The 26,215-nt window shown below is 46.3% G+C and overlaps 1 protein-coding gene and 1 long non-coding RNA gene across 2 annotated transcripts in view; one reads left to right on the forward strand and one right to left on the reverse strand.

The window, feature by feature from the left end:
- LOC115382260 (uncharacterized) overlaps nucleotides 1-26,215 on the forward strand; it is a 425,955-nt gene that overhangs the window by 366,994 nt on the left and 32,746 nt on the right. The gene's annotated exons all lie outside the window — the stretch shown is intronic.
- On the reverse strand, nucleotides 12,885-19,244 carry fam174c (family with sequence similarity 174 member C). The gene is made up of 3 exons (XM_030083956.1): nucleotides 18,843-19,244; nucleotides 16,733-16,855; nucleotides 12,885-13,353 (listed from the first exon to the last, which is right to left on the reverse strand). Exons 1-3 carry the CDS (start codon nucleotides 19,124-19,126, stop codon nucleotides 13,350-13,352), a joined length of 411 nt encoding a protein of 136 aa, XP_029939816.1. The 5' UTR covers nucleotides 19,127-19,244; the 3' UTR covers nucleotides 12,885-13,349.

The following is a 26,215-nucleotide window of genomic DNA, read 5'->3' on the forward strand; positions in this document are numbered from 1 at the left end:
AGGAACCTCCAGCAGACCAGCACTCTGAGAACGAAGCGTTCTCCTGGGACAGTATGGGACTAATAACTGCTTAAGATGTGATGGGGCCTGGTTGTTCAGGGCTTTATAGGTTAGAGGAAATGTACGGTTTAAACAGTTTGCATGTTGTTTATAGAGTGAGGTAGAACAATATACTCACCCAGAAGGCTTTTCTGATCCAAACAGTGCTTCGGGAGAAATGTAGATCCAAAATCAAGCGGCGGACATCCGTATACAGCTAAAAGACGGGGCATGTAACGCTGCTCCTAAAACGGCTTTAATCATCCAAAAACTCATTAGTTTAATCATGGTCCACTCTCGCCACTCCTCCACGTCCACAACATCTTCATCCGATAGATATTCCTCCATTCTCCATTCCTCGGAGAGTAGGGACTCGGACCCTGGTTCAGGTCAAGGGGGGTAGGGACTCGGACCCTGGTTCAGGTCGGGGGTAGTGTACAGCCCATTCCCTATCTGGGATGATACACTTTGAGTTCCTGAGGGTGGAGAGGGAGAATCGTCTCGGACGCGTGTCCACACTGTTCACAGGTGACAGTCACAGCAGGAAAGCTCACATGTTTCACTTCCATAAGCCGGACAAACACCATCCACACGCCGATTAGACACAAAGACAGCCAGCTGTCCCTCTCTGCACACCTGCAGCTAATCATCTGTGCCCTCCTTATATTACCTTCACCCCTCCTGCTCCCCCTGGTGGTCAATTAAAGAAATGACAAACGGCTCCTACACACCGGCCCCTAATTGTTCATGTCAGGAAGACATAACAATTCAAAACATAATTACATAAGGGAGCCAAACAAATCATTTCAAATAAAGCAATGAACTCAAAAAGAAATACCAGCCAAAAATGCATTATACCCATAATATTTCATAAACTGCAACCCATGTTGCAGCCTCCTTTAGAAGACAGGGTTTGCACCAGCCTGTCCAGTTCACTAGGTTTAGTTTAAAGTAGTGAAGAACACAGTAATCCACTCTCATTACAGCACTTCAAACTTCCATTTCCATTAGGACTTCAATGTCTTTTGCCATAGTTCAGGGCTGGAGTCTCTGAGCCTCGAGACATGTGGAGGCAGCTCTGGGGCCTTCATCCTGCTCCTTGCTGCCTTCACTTCCTCCTTCAGAGTGTCCTCTCTGCCTCCTACATCGAAGACATGGAACGTCCAGTACAAGCCCTCCGGCCGACACGGTGGATTTCGTATTTCAGCATAGAGGGCATGGTGACGTTGATCACCATTTTGATTCAGTCGTTGCTCATACCTCCAGCTGCCACGTCTGTGGCCTCCAGGAAGTTCGTCTCTTAACCATTTGATCCATTGCTCTGGGAGAGGTGAGGAAATGTGATCATCCCATCCACAGCCTCTCCGACACAGATCCTGTAGCATGAGCTTCGCTGGAAGTGTGAGTGGTGCATTAAGTCCCAACAGAGTGTATACTGAGCTCACCACTGACAGAATCCCACATCGATTATGGGATTGTTTCTTGAGCGCCGTCTTGAACTTGAAAGCATCTGTCCTGATGCGCCAACGAAGGCCAAGGGCTCTCTCGGCTGGCAGCTGATCCCTGTTCAGGTCCAGCTCAAGCGGAATCTTTGATCACTGTTCCTGTTTTCGGAGTTCTTTAAAGCACAGTTCATCTTTGAGCTGGTTCTTTTTGAAATCTGTTCTGAGCTCTTCATGTGTTTTTACATAGGGAGAGAAGTCAGAGTGTGTCACGGCCTCTTCTGTGATTTCTGTAAACTTGACATCATGTCTTGCCTCTTCCTCCTGAGAAGATCTTTCTTTTACACCAGTAGGCCCATCTGTGACTCCTAGAGTCTCTAAAAGGACACTAGGTGGAAGAGCCTTTAGCTATCAGGCACCGTTTTTATGGAACCAGCTTCCAAGTGGTGTCAAAGAGGCAGACACAGTCTCCACATTTAAGGTTAGGCTCAAGACGTTTCTCTTCGATGCAGCCTATGATCAGGTCAGCTAGGGACTCTAAACCATCATCATTAAAAGCTGCCCTAGGAGCTAGAATGCTGTGGGAAGTACGGTGCACTGAGCTCTATCCTCTAATGTCTGAATGTTATTCCCTTTAGTCCATTCATTGCTTTTCACCTGTTGTCCCCCCGTTCGAGGGGGAGTCTTCTTGAGTTTCAGTTGCTGACTCCATTATTACGAGGGCCTACGAACAAGCTCCGGCCGGACCGGGAGGACACTCCTGTCGGTGCTGTGCCCGCGGACTGGCTTCGATTCTACTTCTGGGATCCGTGGTTCTTGTGCTGGACCGTCCAACGGACTGTACTCAACATTGTCCTAGGCTTTACTTCTTATTGTCTCATGCTAGCTGTTGCCAAAGCTGTCCGTCCCTGGGAGAGGGATCCTTCCATACTGTGGTTCTCCCCAAGATTTCTTCTTTTCCCACTGGGTTTTTGGAGTTTTTTCTTGCCGGATGTGAGGGTCTAAGGCGGTGGTTGCTTTGTTTTGTCTCGTTACTGTGAATTTGACATATTAACATTATGCTTATTCACTGTTTTTATTTTTACCAACCAATGTAACATCTTGAAGCCTCTGAGGCAGCTGTTGTTGTGATACTGGGCTGTACAAAAATAAATTGATTGATTGATTGATTGATCTGGGCTGATACATTTTGAGTTCCTGAGGGTGGAGAGGGAGAATCGTCTCGGACGGCGAGTCTATCGGTGAGTCCCACACTTTCTCAATCTTTGGGTGCTGCGTCCCATTTATTTCCCTTGGCGTTCACAAATCCACTGTTCACAGGTGACAGTCGGAGCAGGAAGCTCACACGTTTCGCCTCCATAAGCCGGACAAACACCATCCACACACCGATCAGACACGGTCAAAAGACTGTCAGCTGTCCCTCTCTTCACACCTGCAGCTAATCACCTGTGCGCTCCTAATGTACGTTCGCTTCTCCTGCTCCCCCTGGTGGTCAATTAAAGAAATGATAAATGGCTTCTATAGGTAGGCACTTGGACCCTGGTTCAGGGGGTAGACTCTATATGTTGTATGGAAATAAGTAAACTTCAGTTATATAGCATCTTTCACAGGTAAAGAACAACAAAGCGCTTATCAGTAAACACAATAAAACACAAATACACAGTTAAACTTAACAAGATGGTTACAGTTTAAAAGCCTTCCTGTATAAAAGTGTCTGCAGCTGGTTTTTAAAAGCGTCAACAGAGTCTGTACTGCATAGAGACAGTGGAAGAGAATGGAGAGGGTGGGGCTAAGAGGAGCTTCTGACCTGTGGACCTCAAGTTATGGGACGAAGAGTAAGGTTTCAGAAGGTTGGCGATATATTGATGAGTCTGATTCATGTTATGATCGAAATGTGAAAACTACAATTTGTGGGGCCTTGGGTGAAAAGTCTTGCAGCAGCATTTTGGACAGTCTGAAGGAGGTCCAGAGATGATTTGTTTTAATGAAATAAAAGACTGTTGCAATAGTCTAAGCGTGTAGCGATAAAAGCATGAATAACCATCTCAAGCTGAGTTCTGGACACCACCAATCTGAGTTTAGAGATGTTCCTCAAGTGATGAAAACAGTTTCTCACCAGCTGGTTGGAGTCAGGCTCGACATCGAGTTTGATGACCAGATTTCTGACATTAGACTCATCAGCGCTGTCCAAAAAGCTGAGGCGTTGTCTAATATCTGAGATCACATTCTCTGGAGCTAAGATTAAAGCTCTGTTTTGTCACTGTTTAACTGAAGACAGTTGACATTTAGGCCATGTCTTGATTTCTGATAGACAAGTTTTTAAACAAGACAGTCGGTGGAATTCACAAGCTGTGAATGAACAGTACAGCTGGAAGTCGTCAGCATAGAGGTGGTTAAAAATGACACTTAACTGAATGTGCAGGTTGACATGAACATGAAGAAGGCATGGACATGAGTTCAGGCTGTAAAACCCTGAATGAGGAGGAGGAGGAGGAGGAGGAGGAGGGGGTTCAGCGACGGCTCAGCTTGTCTCCTGGTTAAGGACTGTTTTGTTGATAGAATTGTTTTTTTTTTCTGTCTTTCTAGTGATTGTCTGAGCTGAGCATCAGATAAAGTGTGTGAACAGAGGCTGATGGATCCTCACACCAGCTCTCCCTAATTGAAACACGCCTTCCTGCCTCCTCTGGGACCTGCTGGCATTGTCTCCTCCTCCTCCTCCTCCTCCTCCTGCGCTACACTATTGGAAATGTTCCCATTTCCAGTGACTTTTGACTCTCATTAGTCCAGATAGACAAGTAATTGAATAAGAAGTGTTCATGTTTTACTATGAAAACAAGAGAAAGAATTATTGTCTTATGTTCAGAATGGGTTAGGGTTAGGCTAAAAATGTTGCTAAAAATTCACAGTACCACATGAGAGCTTGTAAGAATTGTTATTCGTTGGAGAAACACAGAAACACTTTTCATTGTATTGGTGAAAACTAGGCATGTACAAACACCTGTTTTTTAAGAGACGAGTACGAGTACTGACCTGTAACTACTTGCCAATACTGAGTACAGACACCAGTACATTGAAACACCATAAAACCTCATTTAGTGTCCATCAGCAAACACCACCTGGAGGCTGTGTGCTGCTGTCAGCCAGCTCTGCATCAACAACTCAGCGCTCTTCAATTACTGCTGCTTGAGCGGACTGTCTGTCAATCGGAAAGCTGCGGGTGCAATTCCCTTTCTGTCTACATATGGAAGTGACCTTGAGCAAGATTGTCTCCCAAAGTGCTCCCAAACAGGTGGAGTGAGCACCGAGCACTCCACTGATGGGTGAACGGTAGAGATGTGTGGATTGCGGTTGCAACCGCGGAGCCTGCGGATAACCGTGGATCGGGCGGATGACGTGTCAAAAAAAGTAAGATTTTAATTACATTCGGGTGGGTTATGGTTGAAGCACTCAACAAAAAAAAAAAAAAAAAAAAAAAAAACCCCAACATTTTAAATATTATTCCAACCGCAAAGAAACGAATGAATATGACAGAAAATCACTTTTTGGTCAGGCAATAGCCTGTTGGCCTTTTCAAGGGAGATCAGCAGGATGGGAAAAAAAAGCCATCCGTGCATCTCTAGTGAACGGGTGAACAAGTGAATGGCTGAAAGTGATAAACAGCGTGAAGCGCTCTGGGGACTGTTCAAGCTGTGGAAAAGTGCAGCATAAGTGAAATCCAAATCCACACAGTGCAGTTTGTAGCCCGACCGAGGAACCCAGCTCGCTGTTGATGAGCGTATCAGTCAGACTTTAAACATGTTTAGCATGTAGCATCCCTGGTGTGTGAGCCTAGAAACTCTATGTAGCATGTAGACGGTTAAGCAATAACCGAGCCTGGGCCGACACACACCACGCACCTTGAGACACACACACACACACACACACACACACACACACACACACACACACACTTTATTACACACTTACATCTGCATGTTGGCTATTGTACTGTATTCACTAACGTTATATTTATATTTTATAAAGTGCTGTAATCTGTTGTTCTGTGGGTTTTTATAAGTTTTAGTATTCTCCAAACTCAGGTACATACTGCTACCTCTGTGTTTCCACCTGGTAAAGCTGCTGCAAATGTGAATTTCTCTAGGAGATTAATAAAGTATCTATCTATCTATCTATCTATCTATCTATCTATCTATCTATCTTGGCTCCAGAACCGACCGTCTTCCTCCTCCACTTGATGTCCCTGATATTTTGGCAGAACTTAACTGACAGTCTGTGGTACTTTGGTCATTGTCATTAATATTAAAGAATCTTAAAAGAACCTTTGTGCTTAAAAAATTCAGATTTTTCTTAATGTGTCATGATTATCTCAAGGAATTGATTTTATTCCTGAAAATTGGAATTAAATAGAATTAAAATGTTTATTGCTACCCAGTATAGCAGAAGGAACATAAACCACAAAGATGTGTGTGTAAATACGTCAGAGCCTTCATCTGTTTCATGAGTATAAAATGAAGCTCATTCATTCATAGACTGATTTCCCTGATGGTCAATAACTTTCTAGAAATGGACAGAAATCTTCTGAAAACAAAACTTTATTAATCCGTTTTCTTACAAACATCACATTTGTGCACATGCACAGAAAACATTCAGCAGTGGACAATGAACTAACTACCAAGAATTCACGATAAAAACATTATTTATATAGCACCAAAAGTCCCTTCAACATGAAGGAACCTGAATCTGGTTACGGGATCGTCGGTGATCTGACAGGATCAGGACTTTGTAGGAAAGGCATCCAGCGCTGCTGAACATGTGAATATCACATGAGCTCCGTCCACTGGCCCAGGAAACAACAGGAGCATTCTCACATCAGACACAGACCCACTCGAACGGACGTCTGAACCGGTCTGAACGCATGTCTATGGCTTCAAAAACGCCGAAACGCCGGCCTCCAGGTGGCGCCGCTCCAGCCCAGGTCAGGTCAACAGAGACAACATGAAGACTCTCAGATGTCACTCTGATCTGACTTTGGTTGTAGCTTTCAGTCAGAAGGCGTCAAAGTCCAGAGAGTTCATGCTTTCATCCTCAAGATTCACTCAGTCTGTCTGTGAAATGTCATTCTGACGTGGGAATAAAACGTCGGACTTCAGTCCAGAGTCTTTTCTAAGACTAAAAAATATTTTTCTACCTTTCTAGACGCTCGCACGGTTTCAAAGAGTCCACAGATGTTCTCCAGACATCTGGAGCAGAACTGGAGCCTCAGGTTCTCTGCGGTCCTGCAGGAGTCCTGATCTCCCAGAGACCCTGAGGCCTCCTCCCCCTACCAGCTGTCCAGGTGGAGCTCCTGCAGGACGTCACCCCGGCTCTCCTGCTCCTCCTCCTCTTCCTCCTCCTCCTCTTCCTCCACGCTGTCCGCCCGGTGCCGGGGGGCCGCTGCCCTCCTCTGGTGGTCCTGGTCCGACAGCAGCTGGTCCAGGAAGGAGATGTAGCGCAGGGCGCGGCTCAGCACCTCCTTCTTGCTGAGCTTGCGGTCGGGCGGGTGGGTGGGCAGGAGGCGCCTCAGCTCTGTGAAGGCGCCGTTCACGTTCCGCTGCCGCCAGCGCTCGCGGCTGTTGGTGTAGACCCGGAGAGGGGGGCCGCCTGCGGGGGGAACCAGACCAGAGGGACGCTCAGAAAGACCCGGACTGCAGCGGGAGGTCATGACCGCTGCCCCCTGGTGGAGGAGGTCAGCATGACAGCAGCAGCAGCGAGGGGCAGACAGTCCACAAGACGCTTAATGTGATTTTAAAATTAAATAACTGCTGTTTATAAAAAGGAGGCGTACCTATTTATTTAAATATTGTAAGATTTTCTTTGTATTTATCTATTGATTGATTGGTTGATTAGTTTTTCCAGCTGATCAGTCATCTTTTTTTTTTCATTTATCTAGTGTCAGCTAGTGGGTTTGTTGACTAGTTGGTTAGTTCATCTAGTTAGTGATTAATTGAGTTAGTCATTGTGACTGTCATTCAGTTAGCTATAAGTTATTCAAGAAAAAAGTTAGTCATTAGTCAGTTAGTAATTTAGATTTTGGTATAACTTACTTATCTATTTATTTGTGTTGTTTATAATTATTTTCATAATTAAGAGTGGTTATATATTGTTTTCTCCATGATATAGTTTAGTTATATAGGTATTTATTCATTTATCTATTTATTGAATTCGTTTTTATGTCAGTTATTCATGTTTTCATGTAAATGTTTACATGTTACATGTATTTAATTTTACTAAATGCAGATTCAATAAGTGTGAATTTTTATCCATTCATCTAGACTAAACTTAATTTGTTATTTAGAGAATGTATTTATTTGTTTAGCAATCGATTTTGAAAATCAGTGTGAAATACATATAAAAACATGCAGCCTTTATGACCTAAAGTGCTGCTTTCTAGGACTTTTTCACCTCCAAAAAGCTGTTTAAGAAGAGTTAAAAAGACAAAAACATCTCAATTTCTTGACAGAAACTGAGGTTATTTATGAAATGTCATAAACTTAATCATGTTGTCACCTTTTGCAGGCCTTTTCTGAGGTCTGGAAATCTTTTCCCCACAATTTTAGCACATTAGGCCCCTTAATGGATCTTGGTGTTTGCTTCAATTAAATCCAAATTGCAGATTTTATTTGGAGATCTTTTAGCTATTTTATTTATTTTCGTGTGACTGTAGCCTATAATTCGGTTACTGAGTAGCTCTTCCTCTGTCATGAAGGTTTACGGCTGTAGAGTGATTTATGAACTGACCTGCAGCAGTGGGGGTCTCACAGGGGTCAGCTCTGAAGCCTGTACGCTCATTCCTGCAAACGCAAACACACACACACACACACACACACACACACACACACACACACACACACACACACACACACACACACACACACACACAAATCACAAAATGCAATTAATTTAAATAATTGATCATGGTGTTTCATTCACATTAATAATGTTCATCCTGCTCAGACTGGAACAAAATAAATCAAATGTAACTCGAGCACAGATAAAAACAAAAGGCTATTAAATGAAAAAGACAGTTTTAGTTTCTGCACAAGCAGATTAATGAACCGACAGCCACTCAGCCCGTTAGCGTCAGTTCAATCAGACACACTTACAGTGTCTGAAGCTTCGTTTTCTCACCTGGACTTCATGTGGCGCGCGTGCCGTGCGGGGTCCATCACCTGGGGGCTGCGCTGCATGGTCCGGTCCGGTGGAGGGGGTCCGGCGGGGGTCCTGTGGAGTTCCTGTGGAGTCCCGGTGGTCCCTCTGTCTCGCTGGGGCAGTCTCGCGCTGTGTGGACGCTCCGTCCCGCTGCGTGCTTTTATATCTGCGGCCCGCGTGTCGTGACGCCCCGTTTCCACGGAGACCGCGTCCATAGCGAGACCCCCCCTCCAAGAGGACCCCACCCCCCAGAGACACCCTCCCCAGGAGCGTGGAGTCGTGTTTTCCTCTGTCACGACCTCTAGAGCTGACAGCGTCGTGTCTTCCTCCTCCTCCTCCTCCTCCTCCTCATTATAATAATAATAATAATAATAATAATAATAATAATAATAATAATAATAATAATAATAATAATAATGACGATGATGATGACTTGGTTTATGAGTTTTCTTCACCTCATGAGGGGCCCGTGTCCTCTGTCCGTTAATGAACAGCCAGAGGCTTCCGGCGGGTCGCAGGTCAGCCTGAAGAGGCTGTGATGATCAGAGCCACAGGTCTGGTTTGTGCAGGTGGTCCTCTGGATACTCACACTGTAAGAGATGAGGAGTTCAGAAAGGCTAATCTGAGGCCAGCTGGGAGGTGGAGGTAGAGGGGGAGGGGGAGGGGGAGGTAGAGCTAGAGCTAGAGGTGGAGGTGGAGGTTGGAGGGGGAGGGGGTGGTAGAGCTAGAGCTAGAGGTGGAGGTGGAGGTGGAGGGTGGAGGTTGAAGGTGGAGGTGGAGGTGGAGGGTGAAGGGGGAGGTAGAGGTTGGAGGTAGAGCTAGAGGTGGAGGTGGATGTGGAGGTGGAAGGTGGAGGTTGGAGAATGATGTTTGAGAGGGGAGATGGAAGTAGAGGTGGAGGTGGAGGGTGGAGGGTGGAGGTGTTTGCTGGAGGCTGAGCAGACATGAGAGAAAGGTCTCTGATTGGTCAGCTGCAGCAGTCCAGCCCTCTCTGGTTTGTGGTGAAGGAGAGGTGGAGGTAGAGGTGGAGGTGGGGGGGTGGAGGTTAACAAGCCCTCTCTGCTTTGTGTTGCATCATCAACATGCTCAGACTTTTCAAAATAAAAGTCCTGTCCCACCGAGCAATACTGCACCTTAAGTCCATTTTCTGGCCGCTTGTCCTGTTCGGTGAGGCGGGTTGCTGGAGCCATTCCCAGCTGCTTTTGGGCAAGGGCAGGGTCCACCTGGACGGTTCACCACTGTCTCAGGGAGCCCCAGATTGAACCCACACACACACACACAGGGAGAACATGCAAACTCCACACAGAGCGGCCCCGGGCGGTATCTGAACCCAGGCCCTTCTTGCTGTGAGAAAAGAGAGCTAATCACTGCAGTGCTGCTGCTGCTGCTGGTGTGTTTTCACGTCCTGCTGCCGCTTCTCTCCTCGTGGATCTGCTGGTTGCAGTTTCCTGGAAGGCATGAAGGAATTCCTCCAGTGTAATCCTTCCAGTTACTACCCGAAAAAAAAAATAAATAACAAAATAAACTGACGTGGAGCAAGTATTGGAACAGAGTGGAACAGTTATTCTCAGTGGCTGAGTGCATAACGTGGCTGTCATTGTCACTGTGTGAAATGCTTCCTGAAACACACGCTCACTTCCTCTTTATCTGTGGAGCTGCTCACTTCCTCTCTTCGCTCTGTTAACTCCAGTGATCACGTGGATCTGTGAGATCTGAGTCCAGATCAGCTTTCAGACGGAGGTGTGTTTGTGTTTGTCAATAATTCACCCAGTCTGTGTGAACCCCGTCTCTATCTGAGGTTACGGAACGTGGAGCGAGTAAAGAGGCTTCACTCTGTTACATTACTGAGCTGTTTTCCTCTCAGCTTTCCTCCTCAATAAAATCTGTCTGGAGCCGGAAAACATGTCGACTGTCTGAAATAATGAAGAAACTAAAGTAAGACCATTATACATACACAAAAAGAGGTTGCATTGATGAACGGGAACAGGATCATTAAAAATAAAAGCTGTTTTTAAAGGTCTTTTTCCCTGTGGATTTTCCAGCTTTGCCCAGATTAAATATCTTTTACAGCCGGCTCACCTGCTAACATTCACTGTCTGTTTTCCTCTGGTAATGCTGATTCTAGCTGTAGAAATATTTTCCTCTGTTTGTTTTTGCCCTTTTTCTTGATTTTCTTTGGTGTTTTTCTATCGATCGTTTCCTGTTTCATTTCCTTGTTTTTCCTATTTTACCTTCACCTTCTTTTTTCTTCATTTTTTTCATTTTCTTTCTTCCCCTTTCATGTCTTGTTTCCTTTTTTTTTCTTTAATTTTTTTTCATTCTTGTCTCTCCGCTGTTTATTTCGAGCGACAGCGCCCCCAAACGAGCGGCTGCTGTAATTGCAGGACAAGTAATGCTCTCAAAGCTACAGCGTGAAACCAAACCAAACCAAACCAGAGTGAAAATGAAGTGTACACTCTTTTACAAGCACAAGCTGATAAATTGCAACACTATGGAGGGGAGAAAAAACAAAACAAGATTTTTTGTCTTAATTGAAAACAAACAACTACCTGGACATAATATTACACTGTTCTGATTGAAATGCTCACCGCTGTCGCTCTGCGGCTCCTTGTTACAGATGCAGATGCATCCATGGCTTCCTGGAGACTGTTTTTATTCTAAAATCTGCTTTAATGTGAAACTCATGCACCTCAATGATTTATAAGAACTTAAACATATTGCAATTACATTCTGCAAACGTCCACCATTTAAACACTGGTTTTCAAAGAAGGTTCCCCAACAGTCTGAGAGTACAGACCTTAATGCCTCTGATAGATGACGCAGTCCGACTTCTCTGTGGTTTAATACGGACTCAAATGTGATATTTAATGAGAGTCATCCTCACAGCTCTTTATACTGATCAGTTAAACAAGGTTTCACAGCAATTCAGGGAGGAAAGACTGAACTGCTTCTATAGACTCTGCCTCCAGCCAGCAAAAGAGACCACCGTATAAATATATAATGTACATATATATGATTTTTAATTATGACTTTCCTCCAACCTGAATATTGAGAACAATAAAACTAAAGAGTGAATGTACCTGCTTCTGTTTTCACAAAACCTAATCTGTGTTTTTGTCTTTGTTCTTCACACAGTAATGACTTTGAGACTTTCATAAAACAGTTTTTATTTAAACAGCGTGTAAACACTTTCTGTGACTGTAAACGGTTGAAATACAACATTGTGCTCATTAACACATGAACACATGAATTCATGTGAGTCAATCCCTTTTCACTGGAGACACTGAAGAGTATCTGAGTTAAAGCTGAGAAACATTTCACCAGTTCATCACCAGCTCATCACCAGTTCATCACCAGCTCATCACCAGTCCAGATCCCTCTGGTCCTGGTCTCAGTTCCAGATTCTCCTGGTCCTGGTCCCGGTGCCAGTTCCAGATTCCTCTGGTCCTGGACCTGGTCCTGGTCCAGATTCTCCTGGTCCTGGTAGTTTTAGAGTTGACGGTCACCATAGTAACGTCAGGCTTGGTGGTCTGTCCTTGCGGACGTCCCTGGACTCCCTGGACTCCGGCTGCCGCCCGGTTAGCAGCAGCAGGTCAAAATAAAAACTAAGACCAATCGGTCAGGTACCTGGTCTCCAGAGTCCGACTGCAGCACCAGGCCCGGGGCCGGTGTGTGTGGAACGTGGGGTTAAATTCAGCCATCTAGCTCCACCCTTTAAAAACTCCCAGCAGGCCTCTCTCCACACTCCTCTCTGTCCTGGTCTGAATCTATGGCTAACTCAGAGCAGCGAAGTCCAAGAAACATTAAAGACAACAAAGTGCTGGTTTGCTTCAAAAATGCTCCACAGAAAACCCAAAACAGAGCTGTGGACATTAGAGCCACGCTGTTACTGAGGGACTAACTGTACCTGTGAGGCGGGGTCATGAATCTGATCCTTCCTGGAATCTTGTGCCTCTCATTTGATAGAAAACAGCCAGCGGCTCGTCACAGAACAAAAAACCCTCACTGCTGTCAGTGGAACTGCTTTAACTTTCCATCCGGAACAGAGACAAACTTAAGTCCTTGTTCAATTAAGTTCGTTATGGCTTTAGTTTTGTCTTTTTCAGACGTATATTTGTAATCTTCTTTTCAGGCACGTGCACACATATAGAAAAATACTCCCGGACGTCCATCCTGTCATGTATTGGAACTGAAGGAAAAAGAGCAGTCAGTTTGTCAAGTTTTCTCTTTTTTTAATCAAAGTACAATTTTTGGTTTCGTCCTTCAGGTGCAGCGCGGAGGTGAACATAAATCACATTCGTCGTTTTCACCTTCCAGCAGGGAGTGAATCAAAAGTGGTGAGTTCTTCCCAGCTGCTGGTCCAAGACCGTCGGGAGGACAAGGTCCCGATGTGCGCAGCTCGCGGGGCGACTCGGAGTGGAAACCAACGCAAGAAACTCTCAGCGAGGAGAGGAGGGAACAAAAGAATCAACAGAGGAAAAACATTTGGCCAACAAGACGAGTCATGGCACAGTGACTCCGACAGCACCCGTACAAAAACCCCTCCCGAGTCCCGCTGCTCCTCGTCGGCAGCTCCACGCTTTGGCAAAGACACACCGTTGGCTTGTTTGCAGTCATTGGTCCGTGTGCCGGCCTTCTCCCGTCCAGGGGCCGGCCGCGATCCGCCGGAGGGACGAAGACTCATCTGCACCCGGGTTCAGAAGAAGAGGAGAACCAGATCAGTGACTCCACTCAGATCAGACTGAAGACAGATTATTACAACAAGCATGGCTGTCAAGAAAAACGTCCAGTCCAGAGACCTCAGTCCAGAGACCTCAGTCCAGAGACCTCAGTCCAGATACCCCAGTCCAGAGACCTCAGTCCAGAGACCTCAGTCCAGAGACCTCAGTCCAGAGACCTCAGTCCAGATACCCCAGTCCAGAGACCCCAGTCCAGAGACCCCAGTCCAGAGACCTCAGTCCAGAGACCCCAGTCCAGAGACCTCAGTCCAGAGACTCCAGTCCAGAGGCCCCAGTCCAGAGACCTCAGTCCAGAGACCTCAGTCCAGAGACCTCAGTCCAGAGACTCCAGTCCAGAGACCTCAGTCCAGAGACCTCAGTCCAGAGACCTCAGTCCAGAGACCCCAGTCCAGAGACCCCAGTCCAGAGACCTCAGTCCAGAGACCTCAGTCCAGAGACCTCAGTCCAGAGACTCCAGTCCAGAGACCTCAGTCCAGAGACCTCAGTCCAGAGACCTCAGTCCAGAGACCCCAGTCCAGAGACCTCAGTCCAGAGACCTCAGTCCAGAGACCTCAGTCCAGAGACCCCAGTCCAGAGACCCCAGTCCAGAGACCCCAGTCCAGAGACCTCAGTCCAGAGACCCCAGTCCAGAGACCCCAGTCCAGAGACCTCAGTCCAGAGACCCCAGTCCAGAGACCCCAGTCCAGAGACCTCAGTCCAGAGACCTCAGTCCAGAGACCCCAGTCCAGAGACCTCAGTCCAGAGACCTCAGTCCAGAGACCCCAGTCCAGGGACCCCAGTCCAGAGACTCCAGTCCAGAGACCTCAGTCCAGAGACCTCAGTCCAGAGACCTCAGTCCAGAGACTCCAGTCCAGAGGCCCCAGTCCAGAGACCTCAGTCCAGAGACCTCAGTCCAGAGACCTCAGTCCAGAGACCCCAGTCCAGAGACTCCAGTCCAGAGACTCCAGTCCAGAGACCTCAGTCCAGAGACCTCAGTCCAGAGACCCCAGTCCAGAGACCCCAGTCCAGAGACCTCAGTCCAGAGACCTCAGTCCAGAGACTCCAGTCCAGAGACCTCAGTCCAGAGACCTCAGTCCAGAGACCTCAGTCCAGAGACTCCAGTCCAGAGACCTCAGTCCAGAGACCTCAGTCCAGAGACCTCAGTCCAGGGACCCCAGTCCAGAGACCTCAGTCCAGAGACCCCAGTCCAGAGACCCCAGTCCAGAGACCTCAGTCCAGAGACCTCAGTCCAGGGACCCCAGTCCAGAGACCCCAGTCCAGAGACTCCAGTCCAGAGACCCCAGTCCAGAGACCTCAGTCCAGAGACTCCAGTCCAGAGACTCCAGTCCAGAGACCTCAGTCCAGAGACCTCAGTCCAGAGACTCCAGTCCAGAGACCTCAGTCCAGAGACCTCAGTCCAGAGACTCCAGTCCAGAGACTCCAGTCCAGAGACCTCAGTCCAGAGACCTCAGTCCAGAGACCTCAGTCCAGGGACCCCAGTCCAGAGACCTCAGTCCAGAGACCCCAGTCCAGAGACCCCAGTCCAGAGACCTCAGTCCAGAGACCTCAGTCCAGGGACCCCAGTCCAGAGACCCCAGTCCAGAGACTCCAGTCCAGAGACCCCAGTCCAGAGACCTCAGTCCAGAGACCTCAGTCCAGAGACTCCAGTCCAGAGACTCCAGTCCAGAGACCTCAGTCCAGAGACCTCAGTCCAGAGACTCCAGTCCAGAGACTCCAGTCCAGAGACCTCAGTCCAGAGACCCCAGTCCAGAGACCTCAGTCCAGAGACCTCAGTCCAGAGACCCCAGTCCAGAGACCCCAGTCCAGAGACCCCAGTCCAGAGACCTCAGTCCAGAGACCCCAGTCCAGAGACTCCAGTCCAGAGACTCCAGTCCAGGGACTCCTGTCCAGAGACCTCAGTCCAGAGACCCCAGTCCAGAGACCTCAGTCCAGAGACTTCAGTCCAGAGACTTCAGTCCAGGGACCTCAGTCCAGAGACCCCAGTCCAGAGACCTCAGTCCAGAGAACCCAGTCCAGAGACTCCAGTCCAGAGACTCCAGTCCAGAGACCTCAGTCCAGAGACTCCAGTCCAGAGACCTCAGTCCAGGGACTCCAGTCCAGAGACCTCAGTCCAGAGACCTCAGTCCAGAGACCTCAGTCCAGAGACCTCAGTCCAGAGACCTCAGTCCAGGGGCTCCTGTCCAGAGACTCCAGTCCAGAGAGTCCTGTCCAGGGACTCCAGTCCAGAGAGTCCTGTCCAGGGACTCCAGTCCAGAGACTCCTGTCCAGAGACCTCAGTCTAGAGACTCCAGTCCCGAGACCAGAAACCCTGGAAGTCCAGGACACCAGTCACTGTCACTGGTCACAGACTGTTTACCTTGGTCACAGACACTAGGGGTGTGAACGTCTACACCAGCCGCACTGGATCCAGGAGAGACCACCTGCAGTCTGAATACCTGAAGAACCTGGAGGGAGACTGCTGCCACCAGCATCGGTGCCAGTGAGCTACTAGTGGTTCAGAGGCTAGCATGATGGAGTTTACATACAACAAAAAAAGAACTATGGCAAGGCATGGAGTGAACACATCAGCAACTTAACAGCTGAAACGGTGGCTCTCAACATGCAGCCTGTGTGAATGGATGAGGCTGGGCTGAAGGTTTCTGCCTGAGTACTAACGAAAACTAATGATTTAGTTCAATCATGAGCCATTTCACTGGAGCTGGAGCCCTCTAGTGGTTATTTAGTGCAACTGCAATTGAAAAAGATCCCAGATCTCTGTTGTGAAACCGGGACACCGCAGTCAGAAGTCCGGGTCACGTGTAGAAAAAAACTGTAGACGTTGACACTGCTAATAGACACTGGTCAAAGACAGTGGACCTGGTCACAGACAGTGGTCAAAGACAAACGACACAGATAGTGTTCCCTAGTCACAGACACTGGTCCCATAAACTGGATTCTGGACACAGTCACTGGTCACAGAAGGTATGCTCTGGTCAGAGACAGGAGACAATGGTCCCAGACAGTGGACCATGGTCACAGACACTGGTCCCAGATCCTGGTGACAGGCAGTAGAAACCAGTCACAGACAGTGGGCCCGAGTCACAGGTACTGGTCACAGATTGTAAACACTGGCCAATAACTGTGGACCTTGGTCACAGACACTGGTGACAGAGAGTAGACACTGTTCAAAGACAATGGTCACAGACAGTAGACATGGGTCACAGACAGTGGTCTCTGGTCATAGACACTGGACACAAATATTGCTCATAGGCACAGGTCACAAACAGACACTGGTCACAGACAGTGGACCCTGGCCACAGACAGTGGTTCAGACTTGTGCCGTACCTGCGCAGGCTGCGAGCTTCGTACAGCGTGTCGTCCTCGTCGCTCTCCATGGCGTCCATCTCCACTGAGTCTTCGTATTCAGCCAGCAGACCGTACTTCTTCCTGTGGACGGGTTTCTTCAGCCTGACATGGAAAGCAGAACAAACATTTACAAGAATGTCAACAGGAACTAGGTCAACGGGACCAGAGTCTACGGGCAGTATATCAATAGGATCTTCATCTACAGGATCTCTGCTTCACAGGAGAAGAGCGGCTGAAGGATGGTAGTGGAGTGAAATAAAGAACAGGAGTGAGGAGTGTAAAAAGCAGGAGTGACGCAGGCTGGAGTGAAGAGTGAAAACAGTCTAACACATTACTCAGCTGAGGTTATTAAAAAAACCTGGTGTGACACGAGTCCTCAAACACACTTCATTCCGAAAGATTTTGTTATCTTCACAATTAAATACATTTATGTATTGATTTTTAAATGAAACGGAAAAGAAATGTTATTTATAGCAGTTTTCTCTTTTTTATTATCATTTTTTTTAATATTTAGACATTATGTAACATACATCAGAACACATTTAAGCATTTTCTTTTTGAATATATTCATTTCATTACATGTTTTATTAATGTACATCACATGTATTATTAATAATAATGGTGTGGCCGTGGCTCGGTTGGTAGAGTGGCTGTCTCTCACTCAGAAGCCTGTGGGTTTGTTTCCCCATCTCAGCATGTGTCTAAGTGTCCTTGAGCAAGACACCAAACCCTAAACTGCTGTCAGTGGATGGACTAAGGGCCATGCATGGCAGTTGCCTCTTTGGTGAGTGAATATGAGTGTCGGGATGTGGATGTGATTAACAGTGTAATGTAACAAGTGTATTGAGGAAACTTGCTATATAAATGAAATCCATTAACCATTATTCTTACTTTTCTTCTTCAGTTTGTTCTACTTTTTTCTTATTTTTATCATAACAACAGTAATAATAAAAAAATGTATAAACACTGACATTTCAAGTTCGTAATGGTGCATTATTATTATTATCATTATTATTATTATTAGTAGTAGTAGTAGTATTAATTAACATCAATAACTATCACTAGTTAATTAAAATAATTATTTTGAAAAATAAATCTAAATTTAAAATGATAACATATCAATTAGTTGTTGTAGTATTGGCATAACAATGGCAATCATGAAATATATATTTTTTTAATAGTTCCACATTGATAATTTTTGAAATATTTCCTGTATTTGTATTTCTCCTCTTCTTTCATTTGTGATTCACTCACTCACACACACAACGTATTGCTCAAGGACAATTTGACTCGTGAACAGATAGAGAATCGAACCCACCCCTGAACCTAATCCACACTCACTAACTAAAATCTAGAATCATTTATATTTCTAATCTAGAATCATTTATATTAATATTAATAGAAATATTTAAAGTTTAAAACAACACCTCTTGTAAAACGTAGAGAATTCGCAACCATGTCATGTAAGCGCTAAGTTTATAGTCCAAAACATAAATCACTAGACCTATGAACACCAAACCCATTAGCCTATATAAATCTTAAATATTATGCTTGACAATAACATGAATCGGCAGTTTTATACTGTGTTTCCTCTGTGGCATTCCTCCATATGTACATGGTAAAACCAAACGTTAACCAGCTGTGTTAATGTTTATCAACAGACGTACGTACCTAAATAAAGTTCCCTCTCTTCACTTTGAGAGTCTAAAAGTTCCCAGGTTGTATAAATCTGCTTATAAACACCAAGAGGCTGAATTTGGTGGACTCAATGATGGAGTTTATGCTGCCTCATTCATTCCATGACGTTCAGTGTGTCTTTAAACGAAGATTACAACAGAATCGTTTATCTCATGTTTACGACCTGCGTGTTGAAACCTGTCAGACCAGCCCCCCTTCACTAATCCGCTGTTTTAACGTTTCTACGCGTCTCTGCTCGTGCACACTTTGTATACAACGTGAAGTAAGTCGTTTTCCCGAATTTATAATAGTCATATTTCAATTCGGCTTTAATTGATTCACGATGCTTCTCGTAGTTTTTGCCAGTTTCTGAGTTAAATGCAGCTGGCGCGGGATCGGCGGCTGCTCTCACCGTACAGCCCGGACGAGAAAGTAGAGCACTCCGATCATGGTGAAGCCGATGAGGACGTACAGGGCCCTCTGGATCATGGAGCTGTTCACATTAATGTCGTTAAACAGACCCTTTCCGTTGCCGTGCGTGGAGTTGGTCACCACGCCGGACGAGGAGCTGTTGGCAGTGGCGGCGGCGGCGGATCGCAGCGCCGCCGTGGTGCTTCGGTCTTCCGCCGCGGACAAACACAGAGAGAGGCAGCAGATCAACACGACGCCCACCGACAGAAGTCCGTGAAAACTCATCTTACGACTGGAAACAGTCCGCAGGGAGATGAACGGAGGGCTTTTCCTTCGGCGGAACCACAGTCCCCTCAGACGCACGTCGCCTCCCGGCAGAAAGTAGAAAACCCCAACACGGAAGTTTACGTACACCTATTGTGACGTCAGAGGCTGGACACGCTGGTGTTCCCCTGCGTGTGACGTAGCACTCAGGTAGCTCCCGGCAGCCAATCACAGCGCTGCACTCACCTGCGAGACCTGGAAGAGCATCCACCTAACATTATTAATCCATCCATCCTGACATCATCCATCCAGCTCAGTCCATCCATTCATATATCCATGCATACATCCATGTATCATCCATCCGTCCGTTGATACATCCATGCATCATCCAACCCGCTCAGTCCATCCATTCATATATGCATCCATCCATCCATACATCCATCCATTGAAAAATCCATCCAGGGCCAACTGTAGGCATAGGCGAACTAGGCGGGAACCTAGGGCGCAGCGTACAGGGGAGTCGGGGGCTCCGTGACCGTACACGTGGGGGCCCCAACACTCCGTGTGCCGTGTGGGTAGTGCAGCGCGGTCGCCATTCACCCCCACCCCCACCCCCCTGCTCCGACGGTGGAATGGGGCGCTCGTCTAGGGCTCGTCTAGGGCGCCTAACAAGCTCAGGCCGGCTCATCCAGCTGTCAGTCCATCCATTCATCCTTCCATCCATCCACCCACTCATACATCCACACATCTTCCATCCACTTGTCAGTCCATCCATCCATCCATCCATCATCCATCCATCCATCCATCCATCCATCCACCTCAGTCCATCCATCCATCCATCTATCCACCTCAATCCATCCATCCATCCATCCATCCATCCACCTCAGTCCATCCACCTCAGTCATCCATCCATGCATCCATCCATCCATCCATCCATCCATCCATCCATCCATCCATCCATCCATCCCATCCATATGTCTTCCATCCATCCACCTGTCAGTCCATCCATCCATCCATCCATCCATCCATCCATCCATCCATCCATCCATCCATACATCCATCCACCTCATTCCATCCACCTCAGTCCATCATCCATCCATCCATCCATATGTCATCCACCCATCCATCCATCCATCCATCCACCTGTCAGTCCATCCATCCATCCATCCAGCCATTCAAACATCATCCATCCATCCATCCACCTCTCAATCCATCCATCCACCCATCCATCCATCCATCCATCCATCCATCCATCCATCATTCCATCCATCCATCCATCCATCTATCCATTCAAATATCATCCATCCATCCATCCATTCCTCCACCTGTCAGTCCATCCATCTACCACCCATCAGTCCATTAATCCAACTGAATTGGTTTGAATTGACAAATCTGAGGAAAACTAGCTTCATCTTATCTCCTCACAGAACAGATAAAGATTAACATCACAGTTTTTCTCCTTTGGTTTGGCTCGATTCTTGATACAGAATTCTCAAAACAACATGGACAAAACCTCCAAACTACTCTGTAACTGCTCACAACAGAGCAGTATTTCTCATTCATTTCATCACATTGAAAATAGCTCAGTATTTGTCTCAGATTTATCCCAGATCCCCTCAAAAGCTCCACCACAAGACCAGTCAGTCAGTTCATCTCCAGCCACCATAAACGTGACTCTTTTAAACGTGCGCTCTCTGCTGAACAACGACCTGATTTCAGAGCTCAAACTTGACTGTTTATATTTAACTGCGACCTGGCTGGGTGCAGGTGCACCTGTTGCTCTCACCGAGGCCTCCCCACCCAATTTTTACTCCAATTTCTCAATAAGAAGAGGAGGTGGCACAGCTTCAATTTGCACAAACACTCTTGCCAACAAACCTGTTTTACTTGATGCTTATGACACTTTTGAATGCCACACACGTTTTTAATGACTCAGTGATTTTATGTGTCACTGTGCACAGACCACCCAAAACACCGGGCGCTTTTATCGAGGACTTTTCAGAATTTCTATGTATTTTACACAATTCTGACAGTAGGATTATGTAACCTGGTGATTTTAATCTGCATTCAGGTAATATAAACTCAGAATCTACAATTTTTTGAAACATCTTCAAATGAAACATGCATTTCACTCAACATGTCTCACAGCCAACTCACGACAGAGGCCACACCAGGACCTGGACCTGGACCTGGACCTGGACCTGGACCTGGACCTGGTCCTGGTCCTGGTCCTGGTCCTGGTCCTGGTCCTGGTCCTGGTCCTGGACCTGGACCTGGACCTGGGCCTGGTCCTGGACATGGACCTTTACCTGGACCTGGTCATCACATATAGTCTGTCCACTGGTTTGACATCTGTCAGTGGCCATGGATTTTGTAAATCTGATCAGTGTTGAAATCACATCATTTCAACATCATGTTTTCAACCATGAATCAATGTTGGTTTTAGTGTACAGCAGCAAAAATACCAAAAAATTAGGAATCACATTGATCACTAATGGAGACACCCAGTCCAGCCCCTGGGTTTACAGTTCATACCCGATCCAGCAGTCATTCCAGCATTTAATCAGTGAAGCAGGGAGACACGGGATTTGAACTCATGAACATCTGCACTCTGCATCAACAGCCCTGCCCGCTGAACTACCATTTAACTGAAGAGATGAAACTTCATTAGCAGAGAGGGTGCTGAATGCTTGATAAAGAACTAAGGCGTGTTTTCGGGGTCAGTTGTTGAGAAGTTGCTTTGATGCTGCTCTGAAGAGAACCATATGGAGGCTACCACCTGGAGGGCAGAGGAGCCGGGAGTCAAGTGATAAGAAGAGGCGATCAAGCTGAAAGAACAATAAAACTATGCCTGATGGTGGGACCCTGGGAAGAGAGACTGAGGAGAGACTGGTTTTAGGATGGACTGGAGGTCGGTCACCCTCAGAGACTTGGCTGGACAGGATGACGGAGGACCTAGAGAGGAGACATACTGAGGACTGAGGACTTTGGTGAAACCGTTTCATCTGTTGTTGTAGCTTCATGGCTGAATAATGTTGAAGGTTGACCCGTTGTCGTTTAGCTCTCTCAATGTTCAGAATGATCAGCGAGGAAATTCAGGCTAAAGAGGAAAAAGTCCCACAATACAGAGCTGTACATCTGGTCCTGTCTCCTGATGATACGAGGCTAATGGATGCACTTTTTAACTTTAGATATCAAATCCTGGATGGCAGAAAACTTTGTCCAGCCTAACCAGGACAAAACTGAAGGCGTAGCCGTCGCTGCTGAGAAGATTCTACCCAAACTGCAGGGTGTGTCCCTGAATCCCTGGCCTGAAACTACAAGAATATTTCAGGCCTACAACTTTTAAAAAAACTCAGCAGCATGTGTCGTGGCAAAGACCGAAGGTGGGCGCATATTACACAGGTTTTACAGTCGCAGTATGGACTCTATAGCCACGTTTACATGGGTCCTGTATAATCAGATCGAAGGCGAAGCTGATTGTAAATGTGTCACATAAACACTGAGTGGATCCGCTTCACCCGGAGCCGATTGTATTTCGGATCCGATTGGACGAGGTGGTCTATGCCGATCAATAAACCGCTCCGTGTCTCATATGAACGCAGCAGATGTTAAAATAAGACTCACAAAAGACTCTAAACTTATAAATTTACTGTAGCTGTAGAAAACTGACATTCGCAAGAACGATCACAACTTTCAGTCAGTATTTCAACATCTGTTGGTCACAAGTTAACACGGACACCAGTTAATTCGAAACACCTGAAGGTGGAGCGGAGCCCCGAGACACCGAGACACCGAGACGTGCTGCTCGGCGGGGCGGTGCTCCGGCCAGGGTGGCGCTCGCTCCTTGAGCAGGATACCATGGAGATGTTGGAACATTATTTGAGCAGATATCAGCAGATAAAAACTCTCTGCTGGGCGCTGAGGACTGCTGCTGCAGAGCTACACACCTGAAAGTTCCCTGACAGACTTTGTCCTCATGTTACAGGACGCCGTATAATCCGCTTCACCCAGGACCCTGGAGAACCAGGATTCATCCTGGATCACTTTGTACGCAGTCATGTATACACTTGCCTTTAGCATGATTGTTTTCAATTGGATTGAAAAACAGCAGGTAAACTGGGCCTATGTGTGCTTCAGAATCGATTTTAAGATTTTTTTTTTTACGGTTTTGAAAAGTCTTAATGGTCATGGGCCTTCTTACCTTTCAGAATTGGTTTTACTCTATGAACCGTCACGACCCCTGCAGTAGGCTGCTACTGATCCCTAAAAGCAGAACACGCACCCGTGGCGAGGAATCTCTTCAGCACTACCGCCCTCGCCTATGGAACCAGCTGCTGAAGGACTTCAGGGCTGCAGAGAATGTTCAGGTTTCTAAAATCAGGCTCCAGACTCACCATTTTAGTCTTGCTTTTAGCTGATTCATCTAGTTTACTGTTATGTGATGGTGTTCTGTCAAATGGTTCACTTGTGCTCAGCCTCATGTTCACGTTTATCGCTTGTATTTGTTATCATTTATTATGTTGAATGTGTGTGAGTGTAGGGTGAATGAAGGGGTTTCTGCGGGGTGTGGGTGGTCAGGGAATGTTTTGGGGGATTGTTTTTAATCTGTGAATTTTTTGGCATGATTTTTTTATAAGTAAACCTTGATTTGAGGCAGGGAGACAAAGGGAGATGGGAATAGAATTAACAACCCCCGGACTGTGAGACGACAGCTCTCCCCCGCTGAACAACAGCCGCTCATTTGCAGCACTGTAAGCTACATGCAATTTTCCTATTTATTTGTTTGTGAAGAATGAAATTAAGAGAGGAAGACGACCAACACCATTCACAAGGAGGAGTTATAGTCTGTTGGCCACAGGAAGGAAAGACCTCCTGCTCTCTGAGTCTGTGGCTGTCGGTTCTCCTACGCTGGACCAAGACATCATGGAGGGCGGAGCAGTGCTGGGCAATAATCTGCTGCTTGTCAAGTGTCACTATAACCCTAACCTTCAACAGTAACTTATACTTGAATGCATTATTTTTGAAATAAAATAACTCAGTTACTGCTACAACATGGTGCATTTGTCAGTTGCTGGCTTCAGAGATAGGGGGCAATCTGGTTGGCAACAAGCTGCTGGCGCCACGACCCACAAGATGGAATGCATTATATGGTGCCGCGGCAAGAGTTATCAAAATACCCACAACTGACCTGATAAAACGTATAGGTGAGAGAGAGCTTAAGCTTCTGCAGGAAGACTGCGCCGTCAAGAAGGCTCTCACAGTCGCTCTGGATATGCTGAAGAAAAAGAGAAACAGAGAACTCTGCAGCCCTGCGGCCCACACTGGAGGTGTTTGTGGAGATGAAAGAAGGTCTGATTGTTGCAGCTGGCCTACCTGATGCCACAGTTCAGGTAGGAAACACTCATCAATGCCTTTACCTTATCTGGTTTCCAAATAGACTGCATTCAGTCAGTGGAGATCACCCATTTATTATTACGGCACATGGGCAGGAAGTGTTTATCAAAAAGAGTCTTTCATTATCTGTTGATTGAGCCTTATTGCCAAACAAAGGGGGTTAGTGGGGTACCAGGGGTGGTAGGGGAGATAGAAGTAGTGAGGGGTAGTGGGGTACCAGGGGTGGAAGGGGAGATAGAAGTAGTGAGGGATAGTGGGGTACCAGGGGTGGAAGGGGAGATAGAAGTAGTGGGGAGTAGTGGGGTATGAGGGGTGACAGGAGAGATAGCAGTAGTGGGGGCTAGAGGGGGCTAGTGAGGGGTAGTGGGGTTTGAGGGGACATAGAAGGAGGGGGCAGTGAGGGGTGATAGGGGAGATGGGAGTAGTGGGGGCTAGAGGGGGCTAGTGAGGGGTAGTGGGGTATGAGGATGATTTGAAGATAGGAGTAGAGGGGGTAGTGGGGCCTAGAGGGGTGGTGTGAGGGGTGGTCCCAGGAACTGGAAGGTGTGGGGTGCAGGGGTAGAAACTCCCAAGCTTGATTGAAAGGAAAGTGAGCGAGGGCACGAGAGGCAGGCATGCCAAGGGTTGACTGTACCTGAAGGCAGTATTGGACTGTGAGGGGTGGTGCCAGTAGGGATGGGGTACTGGGGCAAGAACAGTAGTGCAGTGCTAGGAACACATCCTGCGCAGAACTCTCAAACTCATACCCTTGATATTTGCTATTTTATTATTATTATATTTATTATTATATGAAGTTGTCATTTGAGTCTGAATAATAGTTGCTTTTGAATATTCAAATGGACATTTTTCACTTCTTAAAGATAAATAATGTTTTATGATGTACAAGCCACAAGTTCTGTTATTTGATTGAGAATAATACATTGAGCCTATTTTGTTAATTATCTTAAAATCCTTTTAAATTTGTGCTGGTCAGACATGATTAAAGTAGTTTGAAAAAAAGTTTTTAAATTACTTTGTCTTTGAGAAAATTTATATAATTTATAGTAAATGTTTATAGACTGTAATGCTTTGCAGAGTTTAGTGATGTGAATTGAAATGAATAAAAACTGCTGATGGGTCAATCTTTTTCTAAAAAGTACTGAAATGAAGCTTTAATGGAAGCATTAAACATTACTATTAACAGTACTGCGCTGATTGTTGTACCAACAGTTACTTTTGAATTAAATAACAAGCAACTGTAACAAGTTCATATTTTCAGGAATCATCACAACACTCAGTGAAAGACATTATTCAGGATGGACCTCCAGGACGTCATGGAGGTCTGAGAGACACTGTTCTCCATACAGAATCACGCCGAACTCAATAACTGACTTCAGTTAAATTAAATCTCATTAAGCGTGCTGTTTCTTCAATCATGCTTCAGTCTGTCCAGTCTGTTCCTGTTCGGATTTAACATTAAGAATTCAAAACAAATTCAGATAAAATTTCAAAGGAGCCATTATTTATTCAGAAATATTTCACATATAAGGGCAGAGGGCAGTACTCAAATATGTATGTTATGATATATTTTTCAGGATACAAATATATATAGGATACATATACAGGATATATATTTTATATGTAATATATATATATATATATATATATATATGTCACATGTGCGGGTGACAGTTGCGAGTTTCACTGGATCAAAGCCTCCAGATGTCACGCTAA

The sequence above is a fragment of the Salarias fasciatus genome, chromosome 23 (assembly GCF_902148845.1).
Source record: "Salarias fasciatus chromosome 23, fSalaFa1.1, whole genome shotgun sequence".
NCBI lineage: Eukaryota > Metazoa > Chordata > Actinopteri > Blenniiformes > Blenniidae > Salarias > Salarias fasciatus.

Coding starts and splice junctions, on each gene's coding strand:
- fam174c (XM_030083956.1), bottom strand. CDS start 19,126: ATGAGTTTTCACGGACTTCTGTCGGTGGGCGTCGTGTTGATCTGCTGC. Junction 16,856..18,842: donor TTTCTCGTCCGGGCTGTACG/GTGAGAGCAGCC, acceptor TTTCCATGTCAG/GCTGAAGAAACCCGTCCACA.